This window comes from Amphiura filiformis, chromosome 19 (genome assembly GCF_039555335.1).
Source record: "Amphiura filiformis chromosome 19, Afil_fr2py, whole genome shotgun sequence".
Taxonomy (NCBI): domain Eukaryota; kingdom Metazoa; phylum Echinodermata; class Ophiuroidea; order Amphilepidida; family Amphiuridae; genus Amphiura; species Amphiura filiformis.
Window position 1 is genome coordinate 27165465 of NC_092646.1, and position 27326 is coordinate 27192790.

Below are 27326 nucleotides of genomic sequence, written 5' to 3' on the forward strand. Positions count from 1 at the left end.
TTGTGCGTTACAAGTCCCTGCATTTATTAATTACATTTCTACCACTACACAAATTAAAGACAGTTAATATCATATCACTCATACAGCATGCTTATTATATAATATGAGCTTTTTAGCCTGGCTTGAACATTTGGTTTGAGCCTGGTCCCATCAGGACCCAAGTGCATCTCTGCATGGAGCGACAGTTTCAACAAACAAACATAGAGATGCTTTCACAAAGCAAATCCATAACAAGTGTGTCGTCGTATTGAAAAGGTCGTTCAGCTTTCGCCAGGTGTGACAACATACTTCACTGATTTTTTAAAAATCACCAAATTTTCCTATGACACAATTCATCTTTCCAATACGTTATCCACAATTAAATCGGCAAAGACTACACTTGGTTTCAGAGAAGAATGGCAATCCCTTGCTCAGATTGATGCAAGCACCATGTGACATCCGTAGAGCTTTGTATTCCCTTCAAGCACACCAATCTGCGCCGACCTAAGTAATCTTCAGCCAATCAGGTTATCGGAAATTATAAAACATACACATTCCTTCCTTAAGAATCACGCAAGCACCGAACAAGCAGACATGTTTTTAATGTTTTAATGTCAAAATTCAGTGCATAATACGGCCCACAAATATCGTTGAAATTCACTACTTTCATTTCATTTCCGACCAAATGTGTTTCTAGTTTTAATGAGCACGACAGTCAATGTTTATGGTATTGAAATAAAAAGTTTGGATTATTATTGGTATAAATCTAAATTTCTTGTTTGAAAACAGTCAAAATATCCATTTTTGTGTAAAAAATATGCCATATATAAAACATTGTATCTATAAATTTATATGACTGTAAAATAAAATTTAGAAACACAAACTGGCCTGGTAGTCTCATACCTAAACAGAACAACCTGTGTTTTGTATCAATCCCAAGCGGGATGACGTCACCACGAGGAACTAAATGGACGCGACTATTCGGCAAACTAGCGTTGCATGATGGGTAATTTCTGGTTCGGTGAACATGAACAAGACTGCACAGTGTCAACGGCGATCGGCCCTCGTGCCATGCGTGAGCAGCAAAAATCACCGCGTTGAGGCGCGATAACAGCTGCGTGGCAAGCTGCGCCCTGCGCGTAGTGTCCGACGCATGAACACACAGATCATTTGTACCTACAAGATGGCGAAAGGCTGACGGCCTCTATACGGATACATGATAAGTCATCTCAACACATGAGCGTTCATCCAGGAGAAGAAAGACCATATATGTGGTAAAGCCTTAAGATGACAGAGCAAACTCAAGTCACATATACTTGTGCATGAAGGTATCAAACCATTTACCAATGTAAATATAGTCAGAAGGCATTGACAACGAAAAGTAGTCTGAAGCATCACATAGTAAGCATTCATACAAAGGATACACCTTTTAAGTGTGATACATGTGACAAAGGAATCAATCTCAAGGCACATAAACTAATACATGAAGACATCAAAAATGGTCCGTCAACACACATTAGATATACAGCAGAGAGGTTATTTTAGTGTGGCACATGTGGGAAAGCCTATATACACAAATCTAGTGTAAATAGACATCAAAGCATTCACTCAAAACAGTAGTCTACATATTTTGTTTTGCCACTTGCCAAACTGTGGGTACTTGGGTACTCTTTTACTTTAATGAGAAACGAACTTTGTCAGATTTCGTGTTCTGGAAAGGGGTATAGGAAATCTGAACTCTCCAAGTCGAACCTTTTGGTGAGCCTTAACATGGTATGGCGATTTATTATATTTACCAAAATGACTTGTTACAAAACATACATTTGTATCGTCGCACCATACCAATGTAAATATTGTCAGAAGACATTGACAACGAAAGTAGTCTGAAGCATCACATAGTAAGCATTCATACAAAGGATACACCATATAAGTGTGATACATGCGACAAACGGTTCAAACACAAGACCTATCTGAATATACATGTACGCCGCATACATGAAGACATCAGACCATACCAATGTATCCAATGTGTGAAAACTTTCAGAGATGATCAAGATCTGACAAGACGCATGAGAAATCATAGAGGGGAACAACCTTTTAAGTTTGATACCTGTGACAAAAGGTTCAATCTTAGCGGCAATCTCAATGCACATAAACAGACACATGAAGACATCAAAAAGGAATCTGATGAAATTATTTAAATTCTACCATAATTAGGCTATAAACTGGATGGAAGTTTGATTCACAACAGGTTTTGTCCATGCATATTAACTAACAATGACTGTGTCAAGTTTTAAGCTTACTCACAGGCACACGATAATGTGGCATGGAAACTTTTGTCCATTTTTCATTGAAATACTCTAGCCGAAGAACTGTTACACCACTCAAGCTGAAAAAGGGCAAAATTGTTTGAATCGACCTAAAGTTTTCCAAACTTATGTTCATATCTTTACCAAGATGAATCATGATCATTTTACATCAACAAGAGCCCCAGTCATGGTGGGCAAAAGTCTTCTATCCGTTTTTACAGCTTGAGACCAGTAGAATCACTTGAGTCTCATCCATTCAGTGGGATTCAAGTCACTGAAAATCACTTTTCAAACACTTAGACTTGTGACAATAAATCCCCAAACAGCTCCTTATTTACACCCAGGTGGAATGAGGTAAACTAGAAAAAAAGGTACTGACCATCTATGCCATCTATCTATGCTCTATCTATGCTCTAAACGGGCTATTCCAGTTGAAATCCATACACCCCCAATGGAAGACATGACCTTACTCTCCCACACAGGGGAGTACAAATATTAAATGGATTCACCCACTTAGGTAACCTGATTTGAAATTCACACTCCCTGTGTGGGAGATTAAGATCATGTCTCTCATGAGTACAAAGAATCATTATTACACACACATGAACCAACAAATTAACAGTTATTTTTACAAAAATTACATCCATTTAATACCAGCTACAACAAATCAGTGAAATTACTTCCAAATTGCACAATTTGAATTTATATAACAAAATGGTCACAGAATCTGTACACATTTTTTAAGAAATCAAGGACATTCAATTAAAATCTCTCCATGGTAAAGGAGACGTAAGCAGTCCTCTTAAGGCAAGATAACCTTTGTGGTACATGATCACATAATTTCGGTAGCTTGATTTATCAAATTGTTTAGTTTTACAAATTATTTTAGTTGTGGTTAGCCTGTGAGTTCAATCATGTTATTCCGACTATAAAAGTATACAAAATATCCTGTTCCTGATCTGAACATCAAGACACAAAGCTTTTGACATATGCCTCCAAATATTTAAACAAGATTGACACAAATATCATTCCAAAATTATGAGATTAAAATTCAAATACTACCAAAAATATTAGGGAAATACAGGTTGTATCAAAATGATTGATACCCATCAGTTTTCATATTTATTATGGAGCCTGCTTCTTCCATACGCATCATTATATCATCTCGAAGTTGCCATAGTACTTTTATAACTTTACCTGGTCCAATTATCTCTAACCAGAATCGGCTGAGCTTCAAACGGGAGGTTAACAACTATCTTGACGCCAACCCATCAGCGCTATCATACCGATAGCAGCTGTTAATGCCTTGCATAGTTTAGACATAATAAAAAAAAATAAAAAAAAATAACACAACGTGCATTTTGACATGTCAGTATTTTGTCCATCATCATTGAAAACTGTTGGGTACCAATTATTTTAATATAGTAAAGTAATTATGAAGTTTCAGTCTTTCTGTGCAATGTGATAATTCACTTAAGGGGGTTCTACACCCTGGCCAATTTTTTTGCCTATTTTTTTTGCATTTTTTCTCAAAAATTATAGCACATTGGTGACAAGTAAGATATGTATATTATAGGGGCAAGGACTACAACTACTGTACTGAAAATTCAGCAACTCAAAGCAAGTAGTTATTGATTTGTTGATCAAATATTGGTTTTCCCTCATTTTTGACTGTAACTCCAAAACTGTTGTCTGTGCTGAAATAAAATTTCCAGTGCAGTAGTTGTAGTCCTTGCCCTTATAATATACATATCTTACTTGTCCCCAATGTGCTATAATTTTTGAGAAAAATAGGCACAAAATTGGGCAGGGGTGTAGTACCCCCTTAATTCAGCAAGGTGCGATTCATGTCAGAAATGGCCAAAAAAAAAAGCAAAATTTAGAATAACATATTTTGCTTTCAATCACAGTACATGTACCTTGAAATAATTGCGCATTCAATACTACATTTACAGTCATTTACATAATAATAATTGCCCCTTTATCTTGCAGTATGCTCCTTTTTTGAAGTGTGACAATCAGGCCTTATATTAAGCATGCCTGGACCAGGAGCTAAAATGAGCTCCTGGTCCCAAAGATGGCTCCTGGTCCTATAGTTTGTAGTGTAAAATATTGGATCACCAGGAGCCAAAACTGGGTAACCATGGGGTAAAAAAAGCCTGGGTGCCTGGTTAATATAAGCCTTGGTGACAATGCTTTTCTTTTTCGTGGTAGTGCACTTTGCAATTTCATAATCTTTTTAAATAATAATAATAATAATAATAAAAATATTAATCACATTGCCCAAAAATATATGCACCATTTGATATCATGCTTCAATAGTTCGTTGGTCTCCATTTGCATAAATAAAATTATTCACCCTTATGTATTACCCCAGTCTTATCTACTTTAAGATTTAATGTTAGTCAAAATTAATGACCCCATTGCTGTGCTGGAGACTACATCAAGAGAATCAATTCTAGAATTACTCACAGTCACCCTATAATTTACAATTCACCATTAATTTACCAGATTGTAAAGAAGACTACAATGTATTATAGCCCATTCTTATGGTCAGGATATGACCTTGGAAACTTAAATATTTCTGGTAAATAAAATAATGTATACCATTTTTCACCCTCATGTGGCAGTGATGTCAGTGCGAGCTTCAAATCGCTAGTGTTTGCTCAAAGCTCTGGCGTACACAAGCACCCGCTTAATGATGCCGCATGGATGCACGCGTGAAATGGCTACTTCCGTGCCTTGACGTAACTGCCACATCAGGGTGGAAAATGGTATAGTTCAATGCAGTCCAGCTACATTTTTTTTGTCTTTAGCCAACCTCTATTATGGGGTGTGTTTCACAAACATTTATGACACATCGCAATTCTCCAAATAGATCGTAAGTTACGCTGTATTGTAACTATTCACTTATTAGGAGATTTATGACTGATACACATTGTATGTACCGTATATCCTCTAGTAAATGCCCCTCCTCAAACAAATGCCCCTCAAGTTTTTTTGACTAATTGAATCAAATAACTGCTCCCCTAACTCCCTCTGAAACAAACAATTTTCATGCTATCTTGTGTAGTAAGCTTACCACAGTCCACACATGCACAAGATCAGTAATGGTGTTGGTATTGGTGAAAATTACCTCGTAAACTTGAAAGTGAACCGGAGGTCATTGATCCTAAGTTCATACTTTGTCATTCCCGCATGATTTTTAAGCTTACCTAACAATTTTTCAGGGAATTATTGTTGTAAAAATGACCTCTAATAAACACCCCACCCCTTTTAAAAATCTTCACACCCCAGGGGCATTTATGATAAGATATACGGTACTAATAAGAGAATAAGGGATACATCCTAACGTTACAATGAGTAACATTACCATGTATTTGTAATACAAACTTTATCAAAATGATTGATGTGAAATTTAAAATGATCTGATAATCTGAAGCCAATAGATAGGTTGTCGCATCTGGAAGTTGTTGTCATTCACATGAAGATTGACATATTCATAGTTTTACTCACATGACACAAGTTGAACAGCTTCACTGCCAAAAAATGTATTGCACAGGTGATCTTGATCAATATCTCACTAAAATCATTAACTTCTGAATGGAATGTGTTATCATCATGACCTCAAATTCTTAGAGAAGATAAAACTACCATAATTTCAAATACTTAACAAAATTGGGCCTAAATATCATAGTGAAAAAATTTCTGCAAAAATTAACAGTCGTCCTCTCCAATCATTTTGATACAGTTTGTATAACAATGAGTATTAAAAGAGTAACTTTACGACGCTTTATTTACGATATGATGTGTTAAAAGTTTAATGAAACACGCCTCTGGATTTTGCAAAATTTTGCAGCATGTGCAGACAGACATCAGAACAACTGAATGAAACAAAATTCAAGTAATCCTCACAAGTCATTTCCTTAGACTGGCCGAGAACCTGCTTATCTGAACCATGCATGGTTGCCAGCATTTAGGAGCCAAATTCAACAGTGTCAGCTTCTATCTCTTTGAACTCGTAGGCGCCACGTCCATCGAACATCAGATAATACTGGAAATGGGAAAGGAAACAATATGGTTGATTACAATTACATGTTAGATTTTGTACATAAACCTAGGGGTACTCAAGTTTGGTTTGGGTGTGCCACTGAGAATTTAAAAGTGGACCCATCAATATACAAGTTTTTATAGAAATTTGGACCCATCGGCCATCGTTATACCAAAATTCCAAATTTTGGGCCAAATTTAACACAAATTGTCTAAATTTTACCCCAAATTTGAGAAATTTAAAACGTTTTGGTTTCAGTGAGGCAAAATTGGGCTATTTTTCAAAAACATCAAAAATATCGCCCAAACCTGCACACTCACATCACATCTTTGGGGTGTTTATAATCTTAACCTGCCGATCTAACATTGCCTTTAATTGGTCAATTAAATGATATCTTCACTTTAATCACCAATCAGAATGGAGCTTTGAAAATAATTCACCCCAATTTTTTTGTGTGGTGAAATTATTCTAACAATGTTGCTGATTGGTCTAATTGATAATGAAAACTTCTTTTTGACCAATCGGCAGGTAGTTCTCACGGGGTTATACTTACCTCATGATGTTTCCATAGTGATCTTCTGTGTGAGACTGTGAACAGAGTGATTCCCACCTGATGAAAAAAAACATTGAAACAATTTGAAATAGATTTGTATGTAGCATAGGAATACACATTTGAATGTGTAATCATCATGTTCTGAAAGATTTGATTACCTCCACCCCCTCAAATAACTGAAAAGTATGCTGAGGCTTGCGGATCAACGTCTAGGATCTGTTTGTAGCACACTATAAATCACTGCATTTTTTTATTAAATATAAAGTAAAACAGGCTTATACAAGATGCTTTGTACCCAAAATCATAGCAATTTCACTCAAACTTGAACTATTTTGTTATTTATTTATCTTAATTTAAATCATTTATTGTTTATTTTATTTATTTATTCTCTTTTTGAGCAACAAGAAAGAAGAGGGACAGATTGAAGCCTTAAGGGTTAGATTATTTTGCTAAAAAACTTTGAAACTAGAAAGCAAATTTATACTTCTACGCTACTCAAATTTGGTACACTCACCAGAGCGCTTTCACCGGGTCAACCGGCGTCTTCAGCAGATGTTATTGCTCTGAAGATTGTTGTTGCTAGTGATGTAGTACTAGGACACCTCCGATGACGCCACAGATGTTGATGACGCCAAACTTGAAGATGTTGTGCCGCCCCTTGGTTCCGGGGGTCAGGAGGTTGTCCCAGACAGGGTCGATGTCCAACCCTTTGTCACGGTTCAGTCTGGGTCTTTTAGTTCTAATATGGATTGCTTCCAAGACCCTGCGAGGGAAGTCCTTGGACTCCCTTTCTAACACTTTTAACAACAATCTTCAGAGCAATAATATCACTGAAGACGCTGGTTGACCCGTTGAAAGCGCTCCGGTGAGTGTACCAAATTTGAGTAGCGAGAAGTATAAATTTGCTTTCTATTTACGTTAATACGTATGAATATACATCATTATAACTTTGAAACTATTTAAATCAGATCTTACCTCTCTTGCATGTGAATAGATATATCCCTCCACATCCACACTAACCGCACTAGTGCATTCATCCAAGATGGCAAACTGAGGCTTGTGATAAAACAGTCGAGACATCTACAAAAAATTTATACACATCAAAATAAATATGAACAGAGATGAGGGACAATGGGCTCTTGCATTTAAAATCCACACTACTCTTGTAGAAGACTTTGGAAATATCTTCCACAGGGGGAGTATGAATTTCAAATGGTACAAACACATTAGACAGCTCCATTTGAAATTCACCCTCCATCAGTGGAAGATTCAGGTTGAATCTTTTTCAGAGGGTATATGAAATTCAAACAGAACTGTCTAATGTGCTAATTGTATTGGAATTCATACTCCCCCTGTAGTACATATTTCCAAAATCTTCCACAGGGTAGTGTGGATTGAATAGTACTCACTATTCAATAAGTTGTGTATAGATTTCATTTTAACTTATTTTCTAGATGGTATAATAAACATTCAACTACAGTCTGTCCACTTAGAAGTATAAACCAAATCTGTGGCATCGGGGGTCGATGCTTTGCGTCACACGCGAGCGCGACGCAACGCGTAAAGAGCGTAGTGCACAAATCGCGCAGCAGTTGGCGCGCCATAGAAGCATTACACTGAATTATTATTCTCATTCCTCCAGTTTCCGAGGTCTATTTACTTTGTACTTCTAGGTGGACAGACTATAGTCTGGAACACATGTGCTGTTCAAGCCTTGTATGGGCACACATGACCAAAAAACCTTTATATATAATGCAATCAATGTGTCATATGGCACTAACTCCCACCTTCTGTGCAATCTCAGCAATGTCAAGATATTTTCAAGAAAGAAGTAATACAACACTTTTTGAAGCAATATCTACTAAGAATGAGTGTGCAATCTATGTTTTTAATTACCTGTAATCAGGCTGGACCCGATGTTTGATTTCAATTTATCTAATTATTCAAACTTTGTAGGTAACGGTATCAGTATTTCTAATATTGTATGTTTTTTGCTTGCTGAATAGTTGATATAATATAATGTTTAGTGCAATCTTTCTTGTATCTTAGACTGAAGTAAGTATTCTTTTCTGTGTTTCTTAATCCTTGGCTTGAAACCTAAATAAAATGAAACAAAATTCATACAAGATGCATTGGAGATGACTTCAACCCCCAACTGCTGGTCGACTCCTGGCAGAGAGAATGTGCAGTTTAAACCTATTCAATTGTTCCGAATAATAGAAACCAGGCCCAATTGCCAGTTCTGCCAATGCGTCTGCGGTCCACCAATAGTTGGGTTCTGAAGCCATCTCTTAATCAATACACATATTTAATGTAAATCCTGTGTCGTGCCCCCAAAATAAATCAATAGTCAAAATTAAACTGTCAGTTGACCAAACATCCCATGCGCTACTTACAGCTACTCGTTGTTTCTCTCCTCCACTGAGTACATCCATCCAATCTTGAACTGAATCCCAACCTCCCTCTCTCTCCAGGATATTAGCTAGTTGCACCTGCAAAACAAACAGTCATCATTTCCAAAGCTGAATTATTACTCAATTGATTATACAGAAATGCTCTTTGTTTTCTTCTCTTTTCAGAGCGTCAGGCCGATCAATCGAGCATACTAAACATCACCAGGGTTCGAACCCGTAACTTCACACACCATAGTCGAACGCCTTATCTATTGAGCTAACTTGACTGCCTGATTAGTATACAGATGCCATAAATAAACTAGATGGACCGCGGTTCTCGGATGTCGCGGTTTTCGACGCACAGCGTCGACCGTGATGCCTCCACCAAAGGGAGCGATGTGGCACTCAACAGTTGATACAAAGCAGTTTTTATCAATTTGACCTCAGATAATCTCTGGGTGACCCTGGATGACCCCAAAATGACCTTCCAAATATTTGGCTCTAAATGTTGACTGTACCCACCAAGTTTCATGCACGTATGACAGTTTTTACTAATTTGACCTCAGATGACCCCTGGATGACCCCAATATGACCTCCCAAAAATTTGGCTCTAAATGTTGACTGTACCCACCAAGTTTCATGCCCATATGCTAGTTTTTACTAATTTGACCTCAGATGACCCCTGGATGACCTCAAAATGACCTTCAAAAATTTCGCTCTAAATGTTGACTGTACCCACCAAGTTTCATGCCCATACGACAGATTTTACTAATTTGACCTCGGGTGACCCCAGATGACCCCAAAATGACCTTCCAAAAATTTGGCTCTAAATGTTGATTGTATGTACCAAGTATCATGGCCATACAACAGTTTTTGCTCATTTGACCTCAGATGACCCCTGGGTGACCTCAGGTGACCTTGACCCACTAACCAATACAAACTCGTTCTGCCTGGGGTCAAGATGCACCCACCCACCAAGTTTGAGGAACGTGCGACCCCTAGTCTCTGAGAAAAGAGGTAAATAAGGAAAATGGGCCCCCTGACCTCAAATGACCTTTAACCTCAGTATATGACCTTGAACCTCACCCAAAAAAAAGTAGCCAGAGTTTTTGACCATGACCCACCTATCCTGAAAATCTGAAGTCAATCCGCCCATGCATGCCCGAGATATAGCGTCCGGACGGAAGCACGGAAGCTCGGAAGCACGGAAGGACAGAAGGACGGAAGGACGGAAGCACGGACATTGCAAAAACAGTATGCCTCGCGGTGGAGGCATAAAAATAAATATATAAATTTCAATTTGATAAAGTTTCACCTACCTTTGCCATGGAATCTTCCAGATCCTTATCGGTGATGCCTTTTCTTAACATGTCCTCTTTGTTGTCAGGATAGATGATTTGATCCCGTAGGGTCCCTAGTGTCATGTATGGTCTCTATAGCAACAATAATGATATCAACAGAAAATGACAGTATGTTTTTGATGACTTATATGTGACATGATCAAGGGGAATGAGTCATATGTCGGCAATTTTCAATCAGAAATCTTTTACATCAATTTCTGTCAGTTTACAAATGCTACATCTTGATGCAAACCCCATCAAAATTGGACATCTGGTTACCGAATCATGAGCAATCGATCAATGGCTGAAAACAATATAAAACAAAAGAATTTGAACACTGTTTTTGCCAATATCTCAAAAACAATATTAGCAGCATCCGACTCATTCCCCTTGTTCATCTCACATATGTGACTATCCTCCACACCTGAGCCCGAATGTCGCCAGTGCCACTATTGAGATATGCTCCATTGAACTTAAAGGGCATTTCGTGATCCACAGCCTCATCCCCCACTTTTCCCAAAAAAAAGTTGAGATTTTTACACCACTGGATACCTCTGGCTACATAATGTTTATGTACCAAATATTTCTTGCAGATTAATTCGTTTAGCAAAAATATTGCCAAATTTGAATTTTGTTCTGGCGAAATTACAACACATTGTCTATGGAGCAGTGTAATACACATAATCATGCATAACTCGCAAACGCAAAATCGGAATTAACTGAAATTTTGGAAATAAGCTTTTTTCGTGGATATCTACTGAAAAATGTCATAAAAAGAGGATGCTAGGATCACGAAATCCTCCTTTAACAATAAACAATAGGAAACAAAGGATTTATTGACTGTTTTATTGATTTTTCACTACTTAAATGTCAAGTACTATAGACATGATATACATCATTTTAAAGCTAATTTCAAGCAGAATATTTTGGTTGAATATCTCAAAAATGATGATTGGCGACTTCAGGGCTCAGTTGTGCTGGATGGTCACATATTATGTATGGTCTTTAATTGTCTACAAAGCTATACTGTCAATTTGTCAGTGTTTAGAGCTTTACTGAGCTTAGTGCACTCAATTCAAAAATTTTGTTAACATACATGTCAACAACAAAATATATGTATCAACAACAGGCCTATACTGAGGTCAGCTGGAAAGACAAAATATTTTTACTGACTGAAGGTATTAAAAGGGCATTTCGTGATCCACAGCCTCATCCCCCCACTTTTCTCAAAAAAAGTTGAGATTTTTATACCACTGGAAACTATATGTACATGTTTATGTACAAAAACTTTCTTACAGATTAATTCATTTAGCAAAAATATTGTCAAATTTGAATTACGTTCTGGTACACCAGAATGAAATTACAACATTGACCATGGAGCAGTATAATACACATAACCATGCGTAAATCTCAAACGCAAAATCGAAATCGATTGAAATTTTGGGAATAAGCTTTTTTCGTTGATATCTACTGAAAAATGTTATAAAAAGAGGATGCTAAGGATCACAAAATACTCCTTTACAGTATAATTCATTAATGTTTTAAGCTTTCATAGATACATACCTGGGGTACATAGAAGAGTTTCTTGGCTTGTGGTTTGGTAACCTTGCCTCCAAATAATGGCCACAACTGTGTAGACAACAAAGACAGGTTATCTCATTCATCAATTAAACACCAAATCTTACAATGTTTTTTACAAATTTTTATGTCAAACATATCTACACATTAACAACTAAAATCTGGTTCAATAATATAATCTCATTTATCAATTACACAACAAATCTTAGATCTTTTAAAAAAATGTATGTCATTGTCAAGCATATCAATGCATTAACAGTAGAAATCTGGAAGATAACACTGATGAATCTTTGGCCAGACACAAGTGATCTGGTGAAGTGGGCCACCATATACAGCTGATCGGGGAATTTTTACAGGACAGGCAAGTGTTGGCAACAATTGGGCATATTACCCTGATTAGAACCGACTGTAACAAGGTCTTTTCAACATGGGTCATCTGCCCCGCCTTTTTCCAAATGAGCCACATGAGAGCGTTTTTTAATAGTTTTTGGGGGTCCTGCGGAGACTTGAACCTCTTGCACCAAAGGCAAATACCTTAACCAGTATGCCACACTGCTCCCACATTCTTTCATACATGCATCACCATGAATGTTATCCCCTCATTTCAAGACAACATTAATTAATGATGAGGATAAAACAATGTAAGTAACAAACCACTGATGATCAGTAAGAAAATGGAAATATATTGCAGTACTACTGCTCTGGAGAGCTTTCAACTTATTAAAAGGATATAAAAGGGCATACTAATTTTTACAACATTATAACATTATTTCAAATTCTGTTTTCATTATTAGTTGGATACAACATCCAGCTTAACCAAGACAAGAAAATCAGGCTTGAATTCTAGATGACTAACAGCTAGTCTATTTGCCCTTTGCATGGATCTGCCATCTTGCTACCAAAATGAGGTTCTCCCTGCAAACGCATGCGCAAAATGTGCATTTTTGTTTCTCGTGCTTTCCTAGCAATGCCCCAGTAGGCTTTTGCAATGCGTGCACGATAACTAAAGCATGCGTTTGACAGGCGTACATACATATAGCATGCATTTTCGGATAGAACCTTGTTCCGAATAGTCTAGACGTTTTTCCGTTGCAACAGTGGCAGCGGCTTATTATTCCCTGCAGTGGTTACAATAGGCCTTAGTGTTTTCTGCAGTAGAAAACCTTGATAATGTGAACAAATCGATGGACAACTAATCACTTGAGCAGGAAATATGCCAAGAGTAGCTGAGAAGAACTGGGCATGCAGCGTCTGTCGGAATGGAAAATCAACCGCAATGATGTCACACTATAACACAGCCTTCACAGATCTGCATATTATGTTCACACATGCTTTAGCAGTGGGTATGAAAGGACAAAAGAACAAAAACTCACCTCTCCCAAGATCCTAAATAATGAACTCTTTCCACACCCATTAGGCCCACACACTAGTACGTTGACCCCTGATTTGACCTCGAATGTCATCTCTCTCACAAGCACATCACCATTTGGTGTACAGAGAGGCACCTGCTCGAACCTGAGTAAAGACAAAAAAAATACAAAAAAATTATAGGTTAGCTGTTACTATTACCTCTACAAACAAATGAAAGATTTTCTAGAGATTGCTTATTTAAAACCAAAATCATACTTCTTGGTTATTTTAAGGACAGATATTCAAAGACTATGAATACCTAAGTAAATGACTACCAATCACTTAAGTATTTTTGTACAGTCAGGTGGCTCTGAAAAGAGCTGTTTATTCTGTGGTTTCAACAAACCTTTTTCTGTCTCTTTTATAGAAACTTTGGTGATTAAACAAATTCTCTAACTGTGGGGACCAAATTAGTTTGTATGAATATTTACTTATTTTATTTATTCATTTATTATATTTATTTATATATGATTAAGACAACTACTTTAAAGTATGGTAGTTATTATTACAATACTATTTGCGACAACAGTCATATTGGTATAAGCCAACATTGATTCCAAATCAACTATGTACTCACTTGATGATATAGTCTTGATGGATGATATGTCCACTGCCTGGTACTAAGGGTTCACGGTCATCTTCACTGTCTGAATCTAAAACGAATATTAGGAAATTTATTGTACGGGTTTCAAGGATTAAATAAGGTCCTGAGTTCTTTTCAGTGGTGTAGAGTTTGGAACAAATTTCTTTAAGGGGGTACTACACCCCTGGCCAATTTTGGGCCTACTTTGCATTTATCTCAAAAATTATAGCACATTGGTAACAAGTAAGATATATATATATAGGGGCAAGGACTACAACTACTGTACTGAAAATTCAGCAACTCAAAGCAAGTAGTTATTGATTTATTGATCAAATATTGGTTTTCCCTCATTTTTGACTGTAACTCCACAACTGTTGTCTGTGCTGAAATAAAATTTCCAGTGCAGTAGTTGTAGTCCTTGCCCCTATAATATACATATCTTACTTGCCCCCAAGGCGCTATAATTTTTGAGAAAAATGCAAAAATAGGTACAAAATTGGGCAGGGGTGTAGTACCCCCTTAAGTATAGTGAATTCAGCACCTTTTGGTGACAGAATAAGTAGTAGTAGTAGTAGTAGTAAATCTTTATTTATTCAGGGTTACTCAGTTCAGTAATACAATACTGGTCTCCCATGAGACCCTGATTAATTAAAATTATACAAACAAATATTAAATATAAACATTTCACATATTAGATAAAATTCAACATAGCAATAGCAACATGTAAAAATCAAACAATTTAAATATAATTACTTGATTACAGTTGATTTAAAAGTATTCACACTCATATTTGACAGGTTGCATCTAACATCAGTTGGAAGTTTATTCCAAAAGGCACTACCTCTATAAAGAAACGTATGTTTCTTTATAAGTTTAAGGTACAAATGCATGTGAAGCGAGCAAAAAATTTTGCCAAATTGGTGTGAAGAATGCAAAAATTTGCTCTTTTTAAGCTACAATGGCCAAAAATTATGAGGTTAATTTGGTCAGAAACCCACAATTAGGCATCAACATGGGGGGGGGGGATGATTGTATGGACCATCCCCCTTGTCAAAATATTGGGGGAATTTAGCACCAGGGTTTGTGGACAGAGTCTAATTACATCTATTGTGCAAGTAAGAATGTCTATGACAAACAAAACAACATTCCAATCACAACTAAAATATACAAAAAACATCATAGTTATACATGGTCTGCTTATACAAATTTAAAACATTCAAATCCCCTAATGAGGAAAGGTGGTGGTCAACATTGAACATCATAAAGTGTAGTTTTTCTTATTGAAGACATGTCCTTAATCTCCCATACAGGGGGTATAGATAGCAAATGGAGCCACCCATTCAGGCAACCACATTTGAAATTCACACTCCCTGTGTGGAAGATTACGATCATGTCTTCCATAGGGGGTGTATGGATTTTAACTGGAAAAACCCACTGGTGTTGTCTTGTGCATGCCATTTTACTAATTGCTCACATAAGGACTATGGAAAAAATCATAAAACCTTGTATGTGTCATTGGCCCCTGAACATGTTTAAAGCAAAACCTCCTATGCAACCTGTTGGCAGTTTTGTTTTAAACATGTTCAGGAGCCTGAAGCACATAAGGGTTTTTCCTGCCCAACGACAATATACATCTGACGACAATAATTTCTAGAAAACCCAACTGTTTAAGATATGATAGACTGGAATTCTATTGACTGACCAACCCACCCAAGGAAAGTGGTCGACAAGCAACCAATCTCATTTTTTTTTGGGGGGGGGGGGGCTGATTGTCATTCACTGGATAGGAAAGGTTAAGGTCAGGGATCAGGTTTATGGTCACTTTGGTCAGGTCATGATTTGGGGTAGTTAATTTGGTAAAAGCAATTAGTAATATTAGGCCATTTAGGTTGCAGTTAGTTTTGATTCAAAGTAACTGACACAATATATATAAATTATGTAAACTGATGTAACATTCTTATCTGACTACTGTAAAACTGGAAATTTTCGTATGTGTAATTTTTCACGCTTTGCCGATTTTGAACTACATTGCTTGTTTTTAATTTTGTGATTTTGAGTTTTCTTACATAGACCTATACAATAAAAGAACATATTTGTGTGTTTTTATTTTCGCAGTAGCTGTGTTCTGTGCGAAAAGTGAGAAAATTAAATACCCTGGAAATTTCCACTTTTACAGTAGCAGACAGGTACTTTTGGATAGTTCCCCACCATTGACTCATTGCACGGTATTGCAATGTTTTCTCATAGCAAATGCAGAAATTAAAGCATGTACACTGAAGGTATACAAACAAACAACATGCACTTTGCAAGTACATGTATGTAGGTCATGGTTGCATGTATGCATCCAATGTGATGCAATCACCCTAAGTCATACACACACGGTTTTGTTGGCCGAGCCAGCGCAACACCCGTGGCTGCATTTCGCTTATGGAGTGCTTAGCATGCGAGGGGTCTTGCGATTCAAAACCTAGGGAAACTCCAACTTTTTTGTTCATCTTCTCTCCTTTTTTGTTCCTTCTTTCCTCTCCGATAGCCAAAAGCCACTTCGAGCATTAGGGTTAATCCTCACGGTCCTCACCCATGCACAGTGATTTTGCTTTGTAAGATTTTACCAGATTTATTGAGTTAATGTTAATGTTAGATCAATTTAGGGTGAGGTTAAAAGTTGGACAATACTTGGGTAAACTATTAGTTACAGTTAGGTCTGTTTGATGTAAAGATTAGGGTTACAGTTATATTTAGGATTGGCTTATAAGTTTATAGTGTGTCGAAATATGGGTTACAGCTTCTTCAGTATTTTTAATTTTTTGTAACAATTGGTTGAAGCCAGGCATATTATTAGTGCTCAGAGGCTACTAAATTAAAGGGATGCTAACTTAATATGACTTTACAGGGATAGGGGAAGAGGTCTGATCATAAAACCAGAGCATCCAGATATAAACTATAGGAGGACATGCATGGATCGGAAACCACACTGACATGTGGCAACTGGGTGAATTGAACCCCGCCTGCAGTGGTGAGAAGCGAGTGAGACAACCACTACAACAACCCTTCCTCCATATGATCAAGTGTTAGAGATACAGCTCCATTTAGCATTAACATTAATAAGGATTAATGAAGCATACAATACTAGGGTAGCATTATAAGAATTAGTGTAACAGTTATAGCTGGTGTTAGGGTTAAGATAAGAATTACAATTTATGGCTAAGCTAGGTCACAGTTCATCAAAAGAAATTAAAAATGACAAAGTGCTTTCATATAAAATTGACCTCGTAAAAATATTCACCTGGACTCAGGTTTTTGAGATGCTATGGTATCGCACCTTATCCTATGTGCATCTTCAGGCCGACTGTTGGTCTGGCGGCAGGTCATTGACCTATGACAAGATGGCGTTGCTAGAGGTCATCGATTTTGAGTCCAACTACTAAGGTATGTTTTTTTTAATTACAACTAGGATAAGGGGTAGATTTCACTAAACTTTATGAAGCTTTGCAAGTCTTAAAATCATTCATAACTTACAACGACTTCCATTTCACTAAACTTACTTATGAACAGTACCCTTTGTAAGTGGGGATTTACTACAGGGACCCTTCATAAAGCTACATCTAGTATTGGGTATTAGTAACTTTACGAACAGATACTTGAGTTACAAAAGGGTTAAAAGTTTAGGGAAATGGATCCCAGGTGCGATACCAAGCTTCTCAAAAGAGTCCAGTTGAATAGTTTTAGAGGTTCAATTTTATATTTAATTATACCAGGATGAATGACAACCTTCATAAATATATAAAGTGCTTTTATGTTGCATTCTTCAAATGAATTAGCGCATCAGGGTTAACATTATAACCAATATTGTCGCTATAGGATTTAATGCAAAGGGTACAATAAAATCATTCAGCCAAATTAAAAGAAAATATATTCATGTGCTAAGTACATAACATTGTTGGGCAGGAAAAACCTCCTATGTGCTTGTGGCTCCTAAACATGTTTAAAACAAAACTGCCAACAATTTACATAGGAGGTTTTGCTTCAAGCATGTTCAGGGGCCAATGACACATAGGAGGTTTTTCCTGCCGAACGACGATAAGTGAAAACTATGGCAATACATTCAACAACTACGGTATAATCACCTCGGCCACCTGTAGCAATCCTTGCTGCAATAAAGCAAGAAATAATGTTGTGGACGGCCGATATATATCGATAAATGCTGACATTTCAGATGCCTTGTGGGAGGTGTGGAAAACCCATATCACCCAAAATATTAGTGTTGTTAAGTCTTGCCCTAATGCTTTGAAAGAGATATGGGTGTACTCCGGCCTGTGCCCAGACATGATATGGACCATTACCTTACTTGTAACTATGTAATGCTCTTTTCAAAACCGCTTTCAAACAAGGATCAGCCCAGATATAACCTAATATAGCTGTATTCCATGTAGCGGAAGTACACAAAATTTGTATTTTATGATCTTTGACATTCATTTGTTGCAAGCGACAAGTGTTTTGAAAATGGCTCTATTAAAAACGTGTAAATCCACGGAAACGCTGATATTTCACATGCCTGGTGGGAGGTGTGGAAAAGGATTCAAAAGTAACCTGTGCTCCGATAATCCCAAGCTATTGTCTGAAACTGCTCCACAAAGGATTTATGATAATAGCTCAGTGTTCAAATGATAGGCATTACATGACCAACAGGTAAATGATGGAATATCATTGAAGACTGAGTTCTCCAGTCTAGGGACAGCCATCATGGTCAACTCCTGATAGTTTTGTCAACAAGAATCCACAGCTAATCATGATGAAAGCTTCCACTATATACTATTTTTCATCCAGGCAAGTCAGTACGTCAGTGCACATTTCATTGGGGCGCCTCTTCAAATTGCGAGCCATCGTTCAAAGCGCTGGCATACACATACACACCATTAAAGACAATGCATAGATACATCCACAATACAGCTGTCTCAAAGCGTTGACGTCACCAACTTGAACAGGTGAAAAATAGTCGACAGAGGTGGACTTCTAATTTGAATTCGCTGTCGTAGTGCAAGCCTGGGCTCATACACCTGTTCCGAATTTTGATATGCCATAGGCTTTGTGTTGCGATCATTTCGATCAGTGGTTCGTAACAAATAAAGTGTGATCCAGTTGACCTAGCATTGGTCATATTCTAACGTGCACTACGACGGCGAATAGTAGATAACAACTGACATATCAATGTTATATGCATTTCTTGTATGCCAAGGTTGTTGAATTTGATGCTTATTCTTTTGACCTATTGTTTAGCCCAGTGTTGTACGGTGCAAAAACTGATTGAGGAGCCAATGGCTCCTAACTTTATAAATTTAGGCGCCCAAATTTTGCTCCCAAGTAAAAAAACTGAGGCGCCAACGCACCGTATTCCAACTTTTCTTGATCGAAGTCATTCTGCCACAATGTTTATATCTACGTTCAATTTTAAGGGGGTTTCCCTGTCGTGTCACAGCCACATGTTGCGTTGAATGAATCATAGTTGCTGTACTCAATCTACATACTCCATACACAGCATGTACAGTGTAGGCCTATAGATATGTTTTCCAGAAAGTCCTCATTGAGATGTCATTATATTCATAGCCGTACATTTGTACTATTGAACACTACATTATTTACACGCTTTTGCATTTGCTGGCTAATAAAAGCTTCAACAGTTGGTCGCCATTGGCGCCAAGGATTGAAGGTTTAGTCGCATCAGAAAAAATCTAGTCACCAATGCGCCTAAATTGGTCGCACCGTATAGCACTGGTTTAGCCTTACCCTTGGACTCCCTGACCATGGTCCTCTCATAACGTCCAGCATTGAGGTCCTTCAACACATCCATCAGTTCTGTGACTCTTTGAGTGAATCTGGAGAGGGAAAAGACAACATATTGTTAAAAAAAATTTGAAATCACATTAATTGTCTCACCTTGACATTGCATCCGATACTGAACAATACAAAGAAAACTTATTTAAATGCTTATCAGTTGTTTAAATGATATTCATTTTCGTAATGAGGAATATTCCGAGGTCCAACACAACATATAACTGATGCAAACAGAGCATGTTTATGTGCACTGGCTGCTCTTAGGCATGAGAATGGCTTTTTTCTCAAACTTTTTTCTGAAAAACTGCCTGAAAAATGGTGAGAATTCGGCTTTTAAAGGCCCAAAACAGCTGGAAATAAATGCATAAATTTGGACAACAAAATAGCCTGAGTTCAGGCAAAAGCGCGAAAATTCTCATGCCTGAATCTGGGTACAGATTAAAATGTTTTCATCCTATCAAACCCCATTGGACGCATCATTATCTCAGCATGCGTGCATTATTGCGTCCAATTTCTCTCCCAACATATGATGATGCGCATTATCAACCTATAAATCAATTTTTAAATTGTTGCTTTGTATATTATAATACTAAGCTTTCTGAAAATTTCATTATTAAATTTTTTTTTTAAAATCCGGTTTTAAAGTACTGCATTGACATGGGGGCCCACTACCTAAGTCACATGCATGATCCATCCTTCCCTGACTGTAAATACACCCTCTACAGTTGCATATTACCTACCAGAAATAAGGATCAACCAGCATCATTCTGATGATGAATATCGATCATGATAGGTGAAACCGCCAATAGAGAGTAACATAATTTGGTTTTGTTTAAAAGAAATTTATCTTACTGTATATCTACAAACCTGATGAATCTATTTAGTCAATATAGGAAAGTATAGAAAGAGTTCAAAAATATAGGAAAAATAGGAAATATAGGGCAGCTTCAAGCCCTAATTGTATCACTCTTATCACTCTATTCACTCACCCAGCCAGTCGTGTCATATCCCGGCCGGCTAATACTATCCTGCCGACAGCTTGGGCCATCATTAGTAGCATGCGACCTGCCTGGTAATACTCCTATGTACATAAAGAGTTAGCAATGTACGCACAATAACTATCAAATAAAAATATGACTAAATATGGCACCAGACCTATAGGTATCTTGAACAATTATAGTAATGTACCCATAACCGAACTCCGACATAAACGTTACCAACCATTGGCTCCCGGGATGGTATTAGAGTACATCACATAACAAAACTACAGAATGTTTTATTTGAAACAGATATATGTAACATAACTCCTATAAAAGGTGCAAAGAAAACAAACAACATTTAGCCCAAAACAAGCGTTGTTATGGTAACATACCAGAATGAGTCAAGATACCCAGGGGGTGCCACATTAATTGATTAATGGAATGGAGTCACTTACCCTGCAAGCCTGGTGAGTTCGCGACCTGCTAGTGCTACACGACCTGTGGCTTGCCCCATACGCACCATCATGTAGCCTGATCTATAGTAATTCTATGTGACAAAATAAGTAGGGGATAATGGGATGGAGTGCGTGTCAATACTAAAGTTTGTTCGGCTTATAATTGGTGAAAATTACTTTGTTTTTGCTAACTGCGTGTCAATTCACATAAGCGTGCGCCAGCAATGCGCAACTAGCGTAAGTGCTGCGCCCAACTGCCATTCTATATCAATACACAATGTTATGAGTCTCATTTTTTCGCCAATTATAAGCCGAACAAACTTTAGGTAATGGTTAAATGGTAATTTGGGTAGTGTAAGTGCACCGTAAAAGAATTTTTGTAAGATTAACTTTTCCTGCTTTTCCAATTTTGATTTGTTCCTCTTGTTGTTAAATTTCACAATTCTAAGTTTCATTTCATTAACGTATACAAAAAAGAAATATATTTGCGCATTGTTATTTTCACGTTAGCATCTTGGGACGTGATGAGCGCAAAAAATAATAAATTTCCCCTTTCGCATTAACCCCATTTGAAAACCACACTCCCTATGTGAAAGAATAAAGTTGTGTCTTCCACAGGGGGTGTAGGGATTTCAACTGGAATAGCCCAATTGGTTAATACTCAACAGTGCAGCAGAGTTATACTGATTTTTAAGAGTAAACTGACTCAACTCCAATTGTGACCGTCCATGAGGAACCTAGACCCAGTCCACACCAGCATATTTTTGTCATCGTGGCGTAATTACACGATTATGATAAATGAATGATGAGAACGTCCACACGGTCAGCACCTCTTCATTGTGTTGTAATACATTCTGGTTATACACACACCACGGCAATTACGAAGTCCATTGAGTAAACATAAATAAAATGACTAAATGCGTAATTTTCATCGGCAATTATGACACGATCCTGCTACAAAACACCCAATGATGGAAATTTTCATCATTCGCGAATGATGACACGATTGAATTATGCTGACGACATTGAATTGACACACGATAACAATATCATAATACGATTATGACACAATCATAATTGATGGGAAAAAATACAGTCGTGTGGACCGGGTCCTAGTCTAAAGTCACAATTTCGAGTATCTTAGATTATCAAACAGTTGAAATCTAAGCTTTAAAAATGATATGTTACTTGCCATAACTTCTTGGGAAATAGGTGTTGAAAAATCAATTTTGATCTTGAAATTCCTTTGTTTCCTATTGATTTTCCTATTGCTTTTTGGCTCAGCTGGTGACTTTACACTAGGTTTGAGGTGGATTCTGGAAAATAGGAACACTATTTTGGAATGTATTGCCCTGCACTAGAAGGTACACTGTTCCTCTGCATTTTACCACAGATTATCAATGAATAGGGATAGCGACTTGGATCGTAATTCTATAGAAATTTTACATTGTGCTGTGATTTTGTGTATGAGTCACCCGCACCTGTATTAGTGTCTTTGAAAAGAGTGGTATATTTGCACACATATTATACAGGTTATAAGAGCAAAATGCTTTTAGTGTAGACCTATCATGGTAATTAATCCTGTTACATCACTAGTGAATTGCAATACATCCAAAAGGATGAGGTGACAACATGACAGATAATAAAGTCCCTTTAAGAATCCAGATGAGAATGTTATTTTCAAAATAAACTTATAACTACCGGGTGTCCCAAAAAAAGGTTACATGTAGATTTTTGAAAATAATCTAAGTTAATGTTAACAAATATAAATATCCTCTTCATAACATAATCTATGTACCCTCTACTAGTACTCCTGTGAATGTCAAGTTCACAACCTATGTACTTAGCCCGCATTCCAGGCATTCCTGACTAAGCTGTTTACGTGACATAATGCAACACAAGGTTCATATACCACCGTCACAGCCACCGTGCATTTGGCGGGGCACTTGAGTAAGCCCAGCCATAGCATGGCAGATGCAGAACTTTATTCTGATAAACAAAGAATAAAACTTGTCCAGTTTTATTTCAAGAGTTCAGTCAGAAATGTAAAAACAAATAGCAGCGATTTCAAGTGAACAAAATCCAAGCATGGCCTAAATGCAAAATATTGTTAATATTCAGAACTGCTTTCACCAAAAACGTGTTATTCGCTAATGACATCTTCCTTTATTTGTTACCACCTCTAAAACTGATTTATTTTCAGTGCAGTGTACAATATTTAATTTTTTCAATATGTTTCTTTTGTGCAATAAGTTCAACAATGAAAAATAAGAGAAACATAAAAAGTAATAAAGAAAAATCTGAAAACAAAGTTGTGGTTGTGTTCAACTTTTGTTATGCGATATTTTGATGGTTAGCCACTCTCGACACCCCTGTCATCTTGCGCTCATAAGTTAAGTTGCTTTTAAGATAAGGATTTGAAACTTAGTAAACAGTTACAAGAAGGATGAATAAATAATATCTGAAAAAATGACATTGTTTTGTTGTAGCGTCACAAAATGCGATCATTTTCTACATGTAACCTTTTTATGGGACACCTTGTATTACTCCTAAAACTGTAAGTTGCTATTATTTTCTTTCAAACACCACAACCAAATACAAAATGTGTTTACAGTCCATCTCTCTCCGCACACCTCACACCAACCTAAACACACATGTATGCAAACACAAACACCTATTTATCCCCCAACAACCCACATGAGTTTGCTGTCAGACAAGGACCACACACTCAATTATCTAAATTCACAGTGTGCCTTGGCATTCATCAACATACAAGGACATTTTCCACCATTTGTTGTGCTTAATATTTTAGTAAATGCAAATAACACGTGATAGTATAGGGCAAGCATGGACCAGGGAAGATACCTTACCCTTCCCAGAATCCTTTGCAACATGATACATCACCTCATTACAGCACCTGACACTCATATTACTTTTTATAGGTTCACTTTGTTTTCAATTTGAGAATAATAGACTGGCTAAACATGGGTTGATAGTCAAGAAAGAAACACATATGGATGTGCTCTTTTCGTTGCGGAACTTTTTTTACCACTATCAACCCATGCTACACTAGATAGCAAATCAGTACAGAAATTAACATGGAAGAAATGCATTATGGGAAGTGTAAGATCTCCTCTCTACCCATGGACAGGCTTATAGTGCTAACAAATGGGGGACTTAGGGAGTGATCGTTATTTACGACAGGGGGGGTAATGGGCGTTTTGAGGGGGAATCAAATTTTTTTGGGTCTTGAGGGGGAACGCGAAATTTTTCGTTGAACCAAGGGGGGAATGTGAAGTTTTAAATGGAGAAATTCGGGAAAACACGGGGGGAATCCGAAAATTTTGAGCGGACGCGAGGGGGGAACGCGAAATTTTTTGTCGATATTTTTCCCAAAATGCCCATTACCCCCCCTGCCGTAAATAACGATCGGTCCCTTAATAGTGTAATTTTAATATGTCTCGATTCTATTGTATAAGTTTACAACCGAGGACCATCCACATTTCAGTGTGCGTCCACGGTTGGAGGAGTTTTATCATACAAATTTCCATGTTTGACAGCAAAATGTATACACACCAGCAAAACTGGGTAGACAATACTTACCATCATGATTTCTGAGTGTGACAAGTTCAAGAAAGGCTTATGACCCAGGTTCAAGAATGGTCTACTGACGACGGTATATCCTACTACTGTTGCTATGTCTGAAAAACAAATAAATTAATTCATAAATTCAGTAAGGATTATGCTGATAAAGGTTGCTGTTAAGTTTCCTGTTGCCAGCCCATGTCACCTATTTTATGCTCTGCCAGAAAGTAATTTTGTAATTAAAATTAATCTATATTATGACTATCATTTTAAGTAGTTCAATCATTTGGAAGCAATATTGTCTTGGGTCTTCAAGTGTATTACCTGTATTCCCAGGGTAAACTTACTTAATATTTGTTAAAGTAATCAGACTGTATTGAAAAGTGACACTTCTTAACAAGAGCACCAATGGTGCTGTAGCTCAATTGTTTCTGGATATAGGCATGTCATTGGAACTAATATAGAATTATGTTATTGGTATCATGGTATTATAGGTGCATAATATCACAACTTATTGTCAGTTACCATATTCAGCATTATTATTATATATATGGACTGCGCAAATTGAAATTGGAAGTATGAGGTAGAGTTATTTGAAAAATAGCTTTCTTGAAGAGAATTGGACAGAGCTCCACCATCTGACAGCCATAAGGAACTGTCGGTAGGGAAAGCTCTACCATCTTAAAGCCCCATTTAAGGAATTGTAAGTGAGAAATGGAGGATTTATCAAAGAAGGTTGAAGGAAAATGTCAACATTAAAGCCAGGCTCATGACCTTGAAAACTGACCAACGTACATATGAACTGCATCATGAGATGAACCTTTTTAAAATACCGCTTTTCTGAAAAAAAAAAAAAATGGACAGAGCGCTGCTGTCTGACAGCCCCATTTTTAAGAACTGTCAGTAGGAACTAAGTCCATATGGAGGAATTTTTAAAGAAAAACATAAAAAGGTTGGAAGTAAAGGCATCAACTTTGAAGGTTCATAACATGAAAACTGAGCCACATGCATACATATGATCTGCATCAAGAGATAGAGCAATCTAAAATAAAGCTTTCCTCAAAGAAAATGCTGAGCTCTGCCTTTAGACAGCTTCATTTAAGGATCTTTCCAAGTGGAAGATTTTTGAAAGAAGGTTGGAGTAAATCTCAAGGCTCATAACTTCAACAGCTATGTATGTATAGCCATATATGACCATATAGCCATGCACAGTTATGTATAGCAATGCATAGCAATGTATAGACAAGTATAGCTATGTATAGCCACATATCACTATGTATAGCCATGTATTATTATATATAGTGCATGTATAACCATGCACAGCTATGTATAGCCATGCATAGCTATGTATAGCCATGCATGGCTGTGTATAGCCATGAATAGCTAGATGTATAGCCATGAATAGCTATGTATAGCCATGAATAGCTATGTATGGCTATGTATAGGGGGCACACCACTAAATTAATGCACCATTTGTGTAACCCTAATGAGTTCCGGTAAAATACAGAAACTTTTTGAGGTATTTTTGGCTGGTCTTTAGACTAATTAATCAGAAAGAGTAGCGAATTATATAGCTTAAATAAAAGTGTAAAGCCTATGCATAAATTTGATAATTATGGAGAAAATAGGTCCGCGAATTAAAAAATGACAGAAACCGGTTTGCAGTCTTGAGAGCATGTCAAAAACAGTGAGGGCGCTGTTCGTGGCCTTGTAGCGGGAAAACGAGGTGGAAGGACCCCCATACATTGAAACATTGAAACTTTCATCGATTTGCAATTCCAATCGACTGGTTATCATAAAATATTTTAAACAAGCCCAAAAGGCCTCAAAATGAGCAAAGAAAACCGAAGTTGAAAGCGCTCACAGGCTATATCTCAAAATTAATATTCCTGAGAAACAACTTATTTGGCTTGATCACAGCACTATGGTGCTAGGATTAAATGTTTTTAAATTGCAAAAAAAACAAAATCGCAAGAGCTCCGCCGTTGTGGGAAGCCAACCACCCCCACCTGAAGGATCACATGTTTTTTCTCACATGGTTTTGTTCATCTTTTCCAAAACTGAAATTAACAGTTGAGTGCCAATGTCAATTAGAAGATATTGGCTATGTATGTATAGCAGTTGAAATGCATGAAAAGGTTAAAGTAAAAGCGTCAACTTTGAAGGCTCATAACTTGAAAACTGAGCCACCTTCGTACACATGAACTGCATCATTTCACTTTAATTTAAATAGGCCTATTTTTTCATTTTTAATCACCTCTGAGTGTGCATGAAAAGT

At 37.1% G+C, this 27326-nt stretch overlaps 1 protein-coding gene across 4 annotated transcripts in view; it reads right to left on the minus strand.

Moving 5' to 3' along the window:
- Positions 1-4480: 4480 nt before the first annotated feature.
- LOC140141123 (ATP-binding cassette sub-family D member 3-like) overlaps positions 4481-27326 on the minus strand; it is a gene marked incomplete at its 5' end in the record, with an annotated part of 45758 nt that continues 22912 nt past the window's right edge. The window contains 12 exon segments of one of the 4 annotated variants that reach the window (XM_072162909.1): positions 4481-6342; positions 6893-6949; positions 7868-7972; positions 9289-9384; positions 10605-10718; positions 12189-12254; positions 13577-13718; positions 14191-14266; positions 18324-18347; positions 19981-20069; positions 21018-21109; positions 25067-25164. In XM_072162909.1, coding sequence (XP_072019010.1) covers positions 6265-6342; positions 6893-6949; positions 7868-7972; positions 9289-9384; positions 10605-10718; positions 12189-12254; positions 13577-13718; positions 14191-14266; positions 18324-18347; positions 19981-20069; positions 21018-21109; positions 25067-25164 — 1037 coding nt within the window. 4 annotated transcript variants of the gene reach the window in all.